The 15,909-nt window shown below is 39.6% G+C and overlaps 1 protein-coding gene across 3 annotated transcripts in view; it reads left to right on the plus strand.

The window, feature by feature from the left end:
- The window catches only part of RASA3 (RAS p21 protein activator 3), a 172,533-nt gene that overhangs the window by 133,642 nt on the left and 22,982 nt on the right, over nt 1–15,909 (plus strand). For all 3 annotated transcript variants that reach the window (XM_048962474.1, XM_048962466.1, XM_048962483.1), the window contains exons 6-11: nt 3,616–3,696; nt 6,489–6,561; nt 10,604–10,683; nt 14,082–14,186; nt 14,711–14,867; nt 15,702–15,850. In XM_048962474.1, coding sequence (XP_048818431.1) covers nt 3,616–3,696; nt 6,489–6,561; nt 10,604–10,683; nt 14,082–14,186; nt 14,711–14,867; nt 15,702–15,850 — 645 coding nt within the window. The remainder of the gene's footprint in view (nt 1–3,615; nt 3,697–6,488; nt 6,562–10,603; nt 10,684–14,081; nt 14,187–14,710; nt 14,868–15,701; nt 15,851–15,909) is intronic.

The raw sequence follows: 15,909 nt of genomic DNA on the forward strand, positions 1-15,909 counted from the left end.
CAGTTGGACGGAAGAGGGTCTAGCAGCTACCAGACATTTTCGCTCTGGGGGCTGATGAGTCAACTTGTAATTTGTGAATAAGCTTGATTGCCTAGACTTTTTTCATTATCTTGCTACATCTATATTAAATTAATTCTGCAGATGATTTGAGCAAGAGCTCTAATCATTTTTACTGTCTTTTTTCACTGCTTCCTACTCCACTTTCCACTGCTTTAGTAGAGAAAGTATTATGCATCTTTTTTCCTCATAATCCAGATATCAACATTAATAATATGATACCAGTGTGGGAGAATTGGGGCTTTGTTTTATTTTATCTCTGAGTAGTGTCATTTTGTTCTAGCTCTTTTCTGTCTTATACATTAAAGCAAGTATTTTGGTAACAGATTGGGAGAGAAGGAATGTTAATTTACCTAACAACTTTCCCATGACTGAAGAAAATGGCCATAACGAAAGCAGGTCTAGAATTACAACTACTAGTTTCTTACAACTAGAGCATGTTTGTGTTTTGCTGACTTCTGCCTATTCTCACAGTACTTAGTAAGAGACAAGAACCAAAACGGACCTTTCTCCAGACGTTGCCTTCCTTCCTCAATGTCCTGTCTTCAGTCTTTTGCCTGCTTTCTCCAACATCCTTAAACAATAACTCTCTTAAAAATTACCTGAAAGGCTTTGAATACCATTCATGTCAGTATCTGTTTCCTGTTTTTCCACACTTTGTTTCTTTCAAGGTTGTTTTTGCTTCTTCTTATTCCCACTGCAGGCAGAAAAACATCTTCCTTAAGTCATCATGGCTTTAAGAGAATATCTGTGTATTCTGATTTACTTGGTTGGTTGGTTTGGTTGCTGTTTCTTGGTGTTTTGTGTTGTTGTCTTTTTTTTTTTTTTTCCCAGAGAACACAAAACACTACCCTACTATTTTAAACACATCTCTGGTCTAGCCCAGAGCTGTTTCTAATATTTGCTGCTGAATGATGCTTCAAATATGGCACGGTAGTTCCAGTGTTACACCCTTCTTGATCAGCAGTTCAGGCATTCCTGAGCAGGAGGAGGCTTCTGGACCATTATACTTTCATAGCTCCCTGCAAACCTGCAGTTCATTATCTGTATAATCTCACTTCGAAGCCCTGTGTTCTTTTGGCCTCTGTGACATCCTGTGACAATATGTTTTGCAATCTCATTATGCATTGTGTGGAAAAAGAACTTCCTTTTGTTTATTTTAAACCTGCTGCCTGCTCATTTCATTGTTTGCCCCCTAATTCTTGTTTCGTGAGGAAATGTTCTTCACATCATTCATGATTTTATGAGCTGTTCATGAATGGATAACTTTTGTCTTCTGAGATGAGCCGTACAAACATGGAGAGCACACGAAATCAAGAGTCATTTTGCTTTCTGCTTAGTTTTTTAGAGCACATTTGATTCAAGATGCCAGAGCCCAGTGTTACTGTGTTCCCTCTGACCAGCTAATGATACTGCTTGTTGATGGAACCATCAGTGACAGCTGAAGTGATGGTGTCAGAGTACTATCCGCAAAAACCATCAGGCTTTTTTATAGGTGGTGGTATGAGAGTAAACCCTATTGTTATGCATGTGTGTACTTAGAGTATGCTTGTGTGTATGGATAACTTCATGCTTTCCAGCATTCAAATGCATTTCTGATTTTATTTTGTAGTGCTCTATGTGTCCTCAAGTTTAGATCACGCTCTCTGGGATCCTTTTCTATTGTCCACATATTCTGAAAGGACTGCTTTTATTAAAACAGGAATAACTCTGTCTCTGAACATGCTTTCATTGTGTAACTTTCAAATAACTCTTCCTGTATGGATGAGAGCTGACTTGGAAACCATTCACGAACAGCAGAAAATTGGCTGACTGCTAGAAAGCCATTGAGCTAATGTTTCATTTCAATGAACTTAAAGGCTGCCTTAAGGAAGCAGTGGAAGGGGGTTGGGGGTTGACACTGACACATAGTGTGCCGTTCTTCTGTTCACATACGAAACCATCCAAAAGAATGACCAGCAGGCACACTCACAGAGTGTTTCTCTGTGAATATAGTGTTGTTAGGATAAAGAGTGCTGGCAAAGAAGTGACCTCTCCTGCACTCACAAGAAAAATCCAGCTGGACCTGACCCTTCTTAAAGGCTTTCTGCTCGTACTTCCAGGTTTTCCACCTTTACTTCTTGCTACTCTGCCTGAAGGCTGTAGCGTGGAGTTCCCTGTAAATCTTTCTATTCATGCTTACCTTTTTTGAATGTAAAAAGTAGCATTTTCCTTTCAAATTGGAATACTTGGGGACTGTTTGTTTGTATTAAGCTAATTATTTAGCCCTTATCCTAGGTCAGGGAATCCAACTGTAAACACAGTGTAGTACTTCCTCTGCCTGTGTGTGGCGCCTTCGAGTGATCTTCAGGTTTTTTGTACTTGCTGCGTGAACTTATCTAGATTGGATTAGGGCAGAACTTCCTCTGGTAAAAGTAGGTGTCTGTATCGGATCCATCACTGTAGTCATCCCTTTATGTGGAGTAAGTAAAAGTTCTGTGGTTAAGCTGCCTATGAAGTCCACACCATATGTTACAAAATATTTCCTTTGTGGATAAAATTGTGGAACACTGTTAACTGACTTTTGTCTACTGATTTATTTATTTATTTTTCTGAATCTAAGTTGCTGTCATTGAAAGCAGTACAATGGATCTCACCCAGGTACCTTTTATACCGTGCCAGGGGAGTATCACTCTTCGAGAGTAGTGCTACTCCCCTGTTTAAAGCAGAGCTTGTTTCGGAAGGGAGAGCCCTGGCACTAACCTCTCTCCTTTTATTTTCATTTTGTGCTGCGTTCCTCAGCAGGTTTTAGCTTTATGGAATATTTTTTCATTGGTTGTGGCTTTTTTTTTGTTTTTGTTTTTGGTTTTTTTTCCAAAGAGATGTTGAAATCAGAGTGCAAAAGTACAGATTTCTCACCTTGGCTTGCAAGAGAAACCCATTTGTTACGTTTTGTCCCTGCAGTGTCTGTTCTCTGACTTTTTCAGTGGAAAGCTGCTGGAAGTGTTTCTTTTTTCTAATTTGTTTTTTCAAAGTTTAATGGAGAAAGATGGATAAGACTTGCGGTCTGTGGGACTGCAGTTAACACAGCCTGTGCCAAATCTTGTCCAAAGAGCAGAGGCCTTTGTAGACGTGATTCTGATAAATTACTTGACTACTGCAGGGATGTGTGTGTGTGATTTTGCTTTTTAATCCTTTGTTACAGAAATAAACTCTGGATGTCACTGTCTGCTGAATAAATTGTTAGAGACTTTTCAGGAGTTGACTGTTCCCATCTTGACAGCATGCTCTTTTTTTCATGAACCTTAAGCTGTTCTAGTTGAACAGTAAGAGTCCTTCAAGTTAAGATTTCTCTGCAATTTAACTTTGATTTTGTCCATGTTAAAGTTATTATTTAAGACCATACATTCTCAAGTTTTAGTTGCGTATTAGATCCTTGTGCTTAGCTACATTTTAATTCTCTAGTAAAAGATATTGTGAAAACGGAGCAGGATAAAGATGCATAGCTTGTATTTTCTTTCCAGTCTCTTCCTATTTTATTCACCTGCTTGTCTGCTATTTTTTTTCTTCTTTTTACAGAGTTCTAGAATGCCAAGGCCTTCCCATTGTGAATGGGCAGTGTGATCCCTATGCCACTGTTACCTTAGCAGGACCTTCCAGGCAAGTATTTGCTCCTTCAAAAACTTCCATTTCATAAGGATATTTTCTGTTTCCTTGGTCTAGAAACCTCTATTCTCAGGTAGACAGAATATTTAGAGAGCAGTGAAATAAAGTATTTATTTGTCTATGTATGAACTACTAGGGTATACTCAAGTAAGTAATTTGATGCTTACTTCAGTTTTGCTTTATATAAAGGTCTGAATAATTTTACTATCTTGGAGTATGTAATTTGTGGTTAGGTTTAATTTGTGCATCTTCTCACCTCATAGTTGGAGGCCATTTTTCTTTAACAAATTTATTGCCTAATTTTGGGCAAGGACAGAAGAGAAAGCTGAATACATCAACATCATGGAGAACTTGCATTTGTATGTGAATATTTAGAGTCTTTTATGCTTTTGGGGTGTGACAGATTAAGGTATATATAGAAAACCTTAGGTAGCTCAATCCTGTAATTTGATATGTCTGGATGTAATAGCATGGATAAAATTTTAGATTCTGCATAATCATATTTAGCTTAAATACCAGATTAAATTTTCCTGTTCTTTTCCAGAATTGATCATGCTGTTGGATGTCACAGTTTTGTTTCTGTTTATGTAGAGGGTCACCTTTCATGGCTGTGACATATTAGAAAAAAAATCACAGCTCTCCTCTGAACTCCCAAGTATTTTGTAGCATAGGCTACAACATATAACGTATAATATTTTACAATAATTTATTAAAATCAGCATAAGTGAGATGCACTCTTGACAAATAACCTTGCGTGCAGAAGAGTCTTTGAGGCTGGTCTGTATTCCTCATTTTTCCTAGGTGTCCTATGTCATTTGTATCTTAATGAGCTGTGTATTTGAATTGTACACTTTGTCTCTTTAAGCATATAATTTCTTTCAGATGGCACTGGGTGTTAATAACTGAAACTGTATGGAGATCTCTTGACTAACTCTAGTACCCTTGAATGTCTAAACTTGCCTCTCTTCATCTGTTCCCCCTCCCCTGCCTTTGGATAACGTACAACAGCTGATAACATACTTTCCTTTAAAATAAGGAGCACAGCTCCATCTTGTTCCTATCTGTTTTTGTTTCATTTTCTGTTCGGGAGAGAAGGCTTGCCTCCTATCTTCAGCAAGCAGCATGCAGCTTATTCCTATCCAGTGCTTTAATTGCCCAGTAATTGTGCCTGCCTTAATCGTCTCCCGTTCTACATCCTGCTTCCCAGTCCCCTCCCTGATGGGCTTATCAGTAAAGAGGTTGATTGGCAAGTGTGACTGATGAGATGGGATAGGCAATCAGCCCCATGTCCTGCAGGCGATTAGTCTCTTATCTCTCATCTCCTCCTAGGAACAGTGAGGTATTTTTAATCTGTGTATCTTCTTTTCTCTGTTTTTTTCATTGCCTCCCCTTTTAGGAGAGGGAAAGCTGCTTTTGCTGCTGTATTTTATGCAGTGCCGAGCATAAAAACATCAACAAATGCTCTGTTGTTTATTCTGTAGTTTATACTTACAGAGCCAACAGATCTCTCAGCTGGAGCTGGTTCAGGAGAAGCACTGTATACTTGTGGGCTGGACCTTTCAAATCACATCAGAAACATGTAGTGGCAATAGAAATTTAACCCAGCTTTGCTTGCCCACTGTGTATGTATATGTCCAGTTAATAAAAGCAGGTACAAGCTACCTAAGCAGCTTTGCTGCACGAGAAATGAGGAATAGATTCTGGAATGAAATAATTAGTAGGTCAGTTTTCCTCTTGGTAGGTGCAGCTCTCTATCTCTGTCTGTTTTGTCTGTGCTTTGTTGCTGGGGAGCTTTAGGGGAAGATGTGACACAGGACAATACAGTTTCTCACTTGTATGTAACTAGAAGAAACAAGCATAGGTTTGTAGCAATTATCCGTGATGTGGAATACATTGGCTGGCTCTAGCCCATTAGCAAACAGTTAGATGTCTGTATTCTAAAATGCAGATACAGGTGGATGATGCTGCCTAGAGACAAATGAATGAACAGTGCTAAACTTTGTCAGGCCTGTTCCCCAGTGGTTTAAGGGATCATAGAATAGAATCACGTAGGATCACAGAATCTGGATAAAATGGAGGTCTGCCATGTGTTGTTCCTACAGAGCAGTAGAAATTAGAGACTTCTGCTCAGCACTGCTCACTGTAGTTCAACAACATGCCATCTACTAGGGGCTGTTGTGGCTGCAGGGAAGAGAGTGGTATATACCAATTAAAATCTGACTTTTTAAGTTTAAGGAAAGTGAGGCTTTAAAAAGAAGCCTGAAGACCTTCTGTGCTCTACTGCTCCTTTGAAAAACTTCTTCGTTCTTGTGAGAAAAAATGTTTTTTTGATTGTTTAACACCACTGGAAAGCATTCATTGATTCCTCAGGCTAAGGTTATAAAATATAAAATACAGAAATATCTATATCAGTCCTCCTGACTCCTGTGCTCTTAGGGTATGAGAATATCTTGAGCAGACTCTCCCCTCAAATATTGTTATTCAAAGCTTCATTCCTGCAAGTCATTTTGTTCAGATATAAGATGCTGCTGGATCAAGAAAGTAAGAAATCAGAACTCAAGGACTTAGTTTAAGAAAGGATAGCAAAATGTGATTACTGCTACTTGAGAGAAATAGGCTGCAGTGAATCCTCTCTTAAGTGTGTGTGTGTTTGCATGCCTTGCGTGCTGCAGCCACATGGCGTGCCAGTTTTACCAAATGAGTGACTGTTTGCTCTTCAGTGGTTGTGTTCTAAGATCATGCTTCTGCTGATGCTTTCTTACACTTTTTTTCTTTTCTTTATTCAGATCGGAAGCCAAAAAGACTAAAGTTAAAAAGAAGACCAACAATCCACATTTTGATGAAGTGTTTTATTTTGAGGTTGGTATTTCAAAGGAATGGGTGATAAGCTGAAATACTATACTGTAGATAGTTGGCACAGCATCCTGCCCCGTGTTGTGCCAGCTGTCTTCTTTGAAGGCTGTTTCAAAGCAGTGCTGGGGAACGAAGTATCCAGGGTCAGACTAGATGTCTGCTGAGGCAGTATGTTGCTTCAGCCCAGGTGCTCTGAGGCAGACGCTTCCACACGGGCACTTCTCCTGAGTAGCAGGCTTTACTCAACCCAGGTATAACTCAATCCAGACGAGTTTTGAGAGAGTTAAGAATGAGCTTTTATATATGCGTATTTTTTCTGGCTTGTGGTTTTACGGCAGCTCCACCCTTCTTTTCCAGGCAATGGGGGGAAGGTTGTCTCAGAGGAGCAGTGAAAACCATAGTGGAAAGATACTTTTTAAAAAGAATGTTTCAGCAGTCTACCAGTCTCCTGTAATACTAGCACATGAAGCCCCTACAACTTTATCTAACACAGAACATTTTCAACAAGTGCAGTTAAGACAGCCTATAACTCTTGAAGTGCTAGTTTTGGTTCTTTTTGGCAAAAGTACACGTAGTTGTGGTGTGTCCTTACCTACACGTGCATGTGTTTATAATATGGATGCCCCTTGAAACTTTTCGTTCTATCTGTAAAGTATGTGAATCTTTCTCTTTTATTTCTCTCTTGGACATTTTAGTCTTGGTCTGCACTGAATTGTTCTATTTCAGTAGATACCTCAAAATCCAATCTGGTGTAATTTAATCAGTGAAAAGCCAGAATAGTAATACCGTGCAGTTGGCATATCACTGGTAAGCCCTGCTTATTCCTATGTCATGCATTATCCAGGTTGCATCTGCATCAGCAGCTGCTGGCATGGTACTGGGGATGTGATTTTGAGAGTTAGTCCTAGGGCACAGGCAGCTAACTGTGTTAGGAGATGCAAGGAGAGAGGAACCAGACGAGCACTGTTGCACAAAGTGCACGCATCCTGCATGCAGTGCCTGTGAGTGGCCTTACTGCTGTCATCCACCCAGTCTGCTCTCTGCTGTCTTTGCTTAGAAGCTGAGAGTTGAACCAACTGATCTGAAGTCAGTCATACCAATAGCAGTGCACTCTTGTTGATGTATTTGAGGAACAGATACTCAAGTTCTTAATTGGCACTTTCTTGCTGCCCAAATAAGTGGAAGCCCTGAGGCTTGGTCAGGATAATCTTTCCTTCAGTAATCCATCAAATCTCTTCCTAGGGTGTATTCACTGCAGCCTTACCTTTGACTAGCCCTGAGCCCTTATGGGGCTGACCTGGCTCATATGATTGTGCTGCACTGAGTGGGGAGGAGAGATCCTGTGGTACTGAATACTGAAACTGCACTGCGGTGTCTGTATTCAGGATTTCGGTCTGTCAGCTGTTCCAGAGCTGCAGCCTTTGGCAGTGAAACAGGAGTAATGTTCTGTGTTAATAAACTAGAATGGACTTCCTGATTCTTAACATAGGCAGTTCTGGAGGAGTCTGACAGTGAGAGCTTTTTAATGAGCCTAATCAAGGAATTCAGCTTGTATATCACAAAGCTTTACCTGTCTCTTTCCTCTGCCTTCTGTGTGCTGCAGAAATAGTGAACATTTGGTATTTAAACACTGAGCTTGGCAGGTGGTGCCAGATGGGGAGAGGAAAGAGAGGAGCAGAATGCATCTTCCAACTGGAGCTGTGGAAGGGGGCTGGTGGTTTTCTTTGCCTGCCTTTATGCTAAGAGCTGAGTTGCTTGCAAGTATCTATAAAAGCAAAACTTGAACTGGAACCCATACCCTCACTGTTCTGCTAACTCAAAGTAAAGGGTTTTCTGTGTGGGTAAGGACAATGCTTGGACAGTATGTGAAACAGCCCTCAGTGCCAACAGAGCCATCATAAATTTATGTCATTTTGAGTAGTTGGTATATACCAGGCTAAATGTCTCCAAGGAATAAGGTTCAGTAGCACTGCTAGGGCTGGAGAATACATTCACTAATGAGACGTGGGCAGACCTGTAGCTAACCTCCTGTGGAGCTGCAAAGATTCATGCTGTTGACAGACGTATCATTTACTGCTTCCAAGCAGTTTCATCAGCTTTCCTGCAGTCTGCTAGCACAGCAATTGGCCATGGCTCTAAGGAAGAAGAAAATCTGTAGAAGTCAGTGAAGACGTGCATTCCTTTCTGCAGCAAAATAGATTTAATTAGCTAAATGGAAAACAGCTTATCATTGATTTGGAAGATTTAAGGGCTTGCTTAAGGATGCTACAAGTGAAACTTGCACCTGATGATTTGGAGCCATTTTCACCACCACTTCAGCTGCAGCAGTGAAGAAGCTTAGATGTACAAAGCTACAGGGAAATCTCCCACTCATGAAGGAGGTAGTGCTGGGAGCCTGTTTGCAAACCCAATTGTGCTAAAAATTGAGCAACTGATAAATAAGCTTGTCAGTTTGCCATCTGAGCTGAAAGTTCCCTAATATCTAATTCCATCCTTGAAACTGATGGGCTTATTAGGATGCTCTTTTTAGCATTTTGATTGATCTGCATACTAAGCAGTCATGCAGATGAACAGAGGAACCTCATGCATGCAGACTCCAGCAAAGCTTCTTAGAAAAGTGTTTACTTGAAAGGGGTATGCCATAAGTTACATGTCTGTTGTAACTTTTTGCAACTCATGTCTTTCAGGTAATAAACAGTACAGTTTGCTTTCTTATTCAGAACTACACCATTATCTTTACAATGCTAATACAAAATACGTAACTTTCAGTTATATAGGATGATTTCTTGAAGCCACAGTGAAGATGGTTGCAAGCGTAGGGGGGAGAAAAATTGTTCTGAGCTGCTGATATTGTAGGATGCATTTAAATTACCATGATATTGGGCTTACTGGTGCGTTTCATTTGGTTTTGGTCTAGAACATTTGGTACCCAGTGCTGCTATGGTACCTTTGTATTCATGTGTATCACCTTGAAAATGGAGCCTTCTCTTAAGCACACAAAAGACTGTTGGGTGTCAATCTGAAGATTCTTTTCTAATTTCTCTCTATCTGTGCAGCTACATCTTTGGCTCTCTTGTTTGTTCTGTCTGCATCTGATGTAACAAGAAGTCAAGTTTACAATAAAAGCCGGTTTTTGTGAGTGGGAAGCATTAAGCCACATGAGTATTTAAACATTCAATAAAGCTGAGCTTCTGTGTGCGACCAAGAGCTGAACCCACACATCATACGCACTTGTGTTTGGTCTGTTCCTGCTGTGGTTTCAGCTGGGTGGGGTAGCCTTTTTCTCAAGTTTCTGACACACTATGAAAAAAACAAAACTATCAAAGGCTTTTTTAGATCATACTAGAAAAGAGATTTTAAGAAATGTTTGTACAAAAGCTTTCTTTTGCTAATGCTCTACACCTGCAGCTTATCTTCCCATTCTTTTCTACCCATGCTTTCCTTTATCAGTGTTGCAAATGTGGTTGCAGTGCACCTGATGTTAAATTCTGACATACGTAGCACAGTGTAGCATCTCTTAGACAGTTGATCTGCTCGGTACATTTTGTGGGGGTGTGATAAACCGAATTCCAGGATACCATGACAGGCTGAACTTCCCAATTTTAATTGCATCCATTGTAAAATGTTTTTAGTGGTGGTTTTGCTTTTCACCTCTCTCTTCTTCAGAATGCCTCAGGCATCTGTTGCACAGCTGTACTTAAGGCATGGGTATTAATTGCCCCTTTATTTCTTTTGATAGTGGTATTCATTTGCATGTTTTTTTTTTCTTTTGACAATGTAAACTCAAAGTACTGTGGTAATATTAAAGACGTTCTTTCTCTGGTAAAGAAAGTATGAAGTGTTTAGTTACATTTAAATAAGATTCTTACCACGTCTCTATAGTGGGGAATCTGCAGTCTACAGGTTTATTGCCATGCTTGAATGTTTTCATAATCAGGGATGGATTCCTTGCTGATAGTCAAATGCCACAATGTTCCAGAGCTTTGTAGAAGTAACAGGGAAATGCTTTTGTATCAGTTTAATTTGTTAAAGGTTCCTCTTTTTTTAGGTTACAAGACCGAGTAGCTACAACAAGAAATCCCAATTTGATATTGAAGATGTCGATGAAGTTGACAAAATGGAGATTAGGTAATACAAAATAGCTTCTACTGATAATCTTCCAAAGTTATGTGCTTTGTAGTAGACTGTTTTTTCAAAATGACAAGCATGATTTCATTGTTGGTGACTCAAAGAGGATTCTTTGTCTCTGCATCTATTCCTTTACCTGCATGATCCTGTAGATCCTATATGAATTTGTGACAGTTGTGCTGTGGGAGACATCCTCATTATTTTCCTCAGTATTCTTTCTCTGTATGTATAACGTGCATGTGTGTATGCTAATGTGCATTTATCATTGAGTGCAGCCTTTTATGTCTGGTCTCTCTTTCAGCCCTCCTTCCCTCAGTTTCCCAGGAGAGCCCAAGAGCTCTGTGATGCTCTTTGTTAAAGGATCTGTTTTCTTTTGTCACTTAATTTTAGCAACCAAGATAAGGTCCTCCTTCCCTGAAAGGAAACTCTTGAGCTGAAATTTTCTCTGGGTCTGAGGCAGTTTCTCTTCTCTTTTTCCTGCCAGAATGTAACCCCTTCTTGTGAGGCTGGGTACGATCCATTGCACAGGAAAGAAGTAACTCTTCTTTCAAAAACAAAACAACCCCACCCACCCACTTACTGCTATTTTAAAACTTGCAGAGGCCTGTCAACAGTGTTTGTGGGGATGGGTGAAAGGTCAGAGTGGGGAGGAAACAGTAGGGGTTGCAAAGCCTTGTGGCATCTCATGTGTGAGGTACTGTTGCATACCTGAAACTTGAAGGTTTAGTCCATCTGGTGATCTGCACAGCAGGTGTGGAAACTGCTTTATCCACATGCATGTGTGGTGTGGTATTTCTTCTTTCTCCTAGGATTTAGAGAAAGAAAAGTTGAGGAGGAAGGGCATCCCTCCTACTCCTTTCTCTCCAGGTGCTCCCACTGGAGAGTCAGTGAGGGCTCCTCTCTCAAAACATTCCCTAGTCCCTTCAGAAGCATTACTGGCAGTAAGAGGGGGACCAGACAAGGGGAACATTTCCACCAAGCAAGATGTTTGTGTTAATGAATGAATGAGAGCTGCCATGTTACCTTCTACTTTGCCTGTCAACTGCTGGTTCATGTAGCCCGTTACTGTAATATCACAGCACTGCATGGCCATTAATAGACGTGTGTTTGCCAGGACTCTGTGAGACAGGAAAGGGAGATTATTTGTATGCAAGAGACACAAGAGATGTAAATGAGTTTCAGAAAAGTGTTCCATTCCTTAACAACAAAACATCACGATGTGACGCAAAAGACTAGTAAAGTAGCTGGGAAAGACTAAGCACTTAAATAATACATGAAAGTAGGTAAAGAATTAGTTTTGGTTGGGCAAACTGTTTGCTCAGACAGTTTGTCCCATATAAGACAGAGTGGTTTTGTTTCCATCTCGGGTTCTTCTCCCAGCCCCCTCATTTCCTCCGCTCTGTTTTCTAAGAGTGAGATTGCCCCCATGCCCTCTGGATGGATCATACAATTAATGGGTTTGGGGGTTTGTTTTCTTTTTCTCTCCTGAGAAAATACCATTCCACAGAGTACAGAGGCAACTCAGTCTCTCATGGTTTTTCTCTAAAGCTATGAAAGTTTCTCTTTTTGAGTGGGTGTAGGAAGTTGCAAGCAGAGCATATCAGCACTAAAGGACCAGATGTTCTGGTGAAATTCATTGTTTCTCCTCCTCCTCTCTGTTGTTCTTTCTTCCTCTCTGTCAGCAGTGTCTGACCATTTTAGAATAAAGCTTTAGACTCCAGGGTCTTGTGTATAGTATTTTCTTTTAATTTTACTTTTACTTACGCTTTATGCCTCAAGCACACAAAACAATAATGTCAGAATTTGAATGCCTGCTTTGCTTATTGTACAGCATGAGATCTGCCTTGAGTTTTGAATTCCTCTCCTGCTGAAACATTTTACTGTTCTTACATTTACTTTTTTTTCTGTAACTTCAGTTGCTGTAGGGCATGCCCTTCGGAAGTGTGTGAGGCTGTGTATGTTTCAAAGTGTTACTGCCAGTGAGCATCTAGAAGGCATTTACATAAACTAGAAACCAGTTGCCTGTAAATACTTTGTAAATGCAGAGTTGGACTGTGTGTAAATAACCTTCTCAAAATCCCTTCCTGAAGCTGCACTTAGCCATTTGAATTAGTTTGTAAGATTGCAATCAACTGAATATGGAGAAAAAATAGAGAAGATAGGATTTTCAAAGACTTTTCCTGTTGGGTCATTTTTGCACTGCAGGAAAAAAAAAAGTTAAAATATTAGAGTTTGAAGAACTTAAACTAGCAGGCATGTAACATGAGCTTTTGACATGTCTGGCATATGAAACTTGATACATGAGACAGAGAGGCAAGACTCAGGGGATTTAGAAGTGACATTCTCTGCACTTGCATAAGGTAGGAAAAACCTCTAACAGGACTAGCAGTCCTCATTCCTTGACAGCCTACTGTGACTTGCTTGAGACTAGGAAGGTGGTGTAAGTATGTCCATAATGATTTTGCACCTTATCCAGATTACAGTTATAGTTCTCCTGGAAATCTTCATTATTCAAGAACCTGCATTTTTCCCCATGCAGTCTTTTTTCCCCAGAGTTTAAGGCATATTGAGACTGTCACTGAGCTGAGAAGTTCTTAGCTGTGATTGTTGTAAACTGAAAATGCCTCTTTGAGAAAGCCTTAAAATATGTACAGAAATATCTGTCCTAGAGTTTGAAACCCTCACTCTGAGATGGGTATTGTAGCATTTATCCACAAATGCCAGGTTAGACACCAGTACTTCTGCTTTGAATCTAAGAGCAATTGTTTTACATCCTGAATGTTAAAGAGTGCATGAAAGGCAAGGAACCATCATCTAACAGAATTTCCATGTATGAGGAACTAAGCAACAGAAATTGCATAGATTACAGATAATACACATGTGATACTGTGTGGTAGAACAGTCCTATTATTTGTACAGAAGAACTTTAGGTGCAACAAATATGTAAGCTTGACATGGTGAATCTTCCCAGAAGCTAGAGCATTGGGAAAGGCTGAGTAGAAATTCAGCTTCACTCTTTGAACTGCCACTTACACTGCTGTTAGATGAAATGAGCCTGAGACTGAAGGTCTCTGGACATTTTTTGCCATGGTATTCATTTTATCTGTATTTTTTCCTTTATCTGGGATATACAGAGAGCCCCTGGATGTTTATCAATATGGACTGTGGAAACAGTACAGATGAGGAAAAGGTATTCTAGATGATTTTTCACTGGTGTTTCATGGAGATGAGCTGTAAGGCTCCAGAAGTCAACCTTAGCCTCTTAACTGTTTGAAAACCAGCACTGTACATTTTGGAACATTCTAACTCCTAGGCTTGAGGAGAAAAACCAACAAAATTCAAATAAAAGAAAGTTTTATTTATTCCTTGTCTTTTAAAATGACTTCTTTTTGTTGCAGAGTTGATCTCTGGAATGCCAGTAACTTGAAGTTTGGAGATGAGTTTCTAGGAGAACTGAGACTTCCTTTGAAATTTCTGCGACAGTCTAGCTCTTATGAAGCATGGTACTTGACATTTTTCTTTCAGAGTATGAGTAGAAACATATATTTGCTGTGAAGTCTTTGAATAATTACTTCTATGTGATTAAGTTTAAATGGATTTAATTTGTATCTATAATTAAGTAAGCAAACCAAAATGATCTTAGCAGATGTAAGAGCAAGAAGTTTTGTTAATCTGACTAGAGATTTGAGTATGCCTCTGTGTAGCATGTGCAAATTTTAATACCTTGAGTTTTTGATATTATTAACTGCAATTCAATAGCAGTGCCATAATTTTATGAAAATGTGGGGGTTTTTTTGATATGTTACATCAGCAGAAATCGTAACGATCAGAACTTTCCATGTTGGAGTTGGTGCTAAATACACTAACATTAACAAATGATTAAATTTTTTGATTCAGAACTCTCAAGAAATTTAATAAGTTTGTAGAGATTGTTTGTATCACTAATCTATAGCTTTTCTATATGCTTATGTGTAGGCTGAGATAATCTTGTGTTTCAGCACAAACATTATCTATTTTTGCATTACAGGTATTTCCTGCAGCCCAGAGATAATGGTAACAAGTCACTGAAACCTGATGACCTTGGTTCCTTAAGGTTAAATGTGGTTTACACTGAGGACCATGTTTTTTCCTCAGACTATTACAGTCCACTTAGAGACCTCCTGCTAAAATCTGCAGATGTTGAGGTAATTTGCTTGTGCTGCTTGTTGTTTACCTGTAATTCATCCTCGCAGGGTTCCCCCTGAATGTTAGGCACAGTCTTGTTGGCACCATAGGTGAATAATTACCAGAATCTTCAACTTCTTTTTTCTTACACCCAAGGATCTTGTTAAGCTCTGCATATCCTTCATGGTTGTTTTCTGTCCTTACAGAAAAGATCTTTATCTGCATATAGTACGGTGGGTGGAGGCACACCCAGGAACACCAGTGGTTTTAACAGCAGCATATTCTCTGTGGCTTTCTAATTTTACGTGTGAAAATGCAAAGTAAACTTCAGTTTGATCAATTTGTTTTCCTTTATTGGACAGGAACTAGTTTACTTGCATAATTTAAAAACAAAACAAAATGAGAAAACAAAACAATCCCAAACAGAGAACCAACTCTAAAATGTCAGAAGGATGGACTTCATCTGCCATTGTGTATAGTTTTAGCGTTTGACTTGGACCTGAGGTTTGAGTGTTGATTTTTTCAGTTCCAGAACTGGTTTCTGTTACTGTAGTCTGAAAATGGGGAGGTTTATAGTTCTTCAGTTGCTTCCCAGGCAACGGTCACATTCAGTGAAAAGTCAACTGTTAAAAATGCAGGAAAAAGACTGCATTGCAATAGTTTTTAAATTGCTGCCCTCTTCTGATCAAAACTTAAAGCCAACTAAAACTGGAATGTGAGGCCCAACCATGTTATGTTTAGACATGTTTAGGTAACTGACCACTGCAATTGTTATGTGGGTTTGTGCACTAAGGAATTAATTATGCTTGTGCTATAAAGATCTCTCAAAGTTTTTATTCCTTTTTACTCTTCAGCCTGTCTCAGCATCAGCTGCACACATTTTGGGTGAAGTTTGCAGAGAAAAACAGGAAGCAGCCATACCTCTTGTCAGGCTTTTCCTACACTATGGCAGAATTGTGCCTTTCATAAGTGCCATTGCAAGTGCTGAAGTGAAGAGGACTCAGTAAGTATCAACAAATTAATTGCTGTCAAGCTCTGTGTTGGCTTGTGGTAGGATCCTAC

Source organism: Lagopus muta, chromosome 1 (genome assembly GCF_023343835.1).
Source record: "Lagopus muta isolate bLagMut1 chromosome 1, bLagMut1 primary, whole genome shotgun sequence".
Classification (NCBI taxonomy): domain Eukaryota; kingdom Metazoa; phylum Chordata; class Aves; order Galliformes; family Phasianidae; genus Lagopus; species Lagopus muta.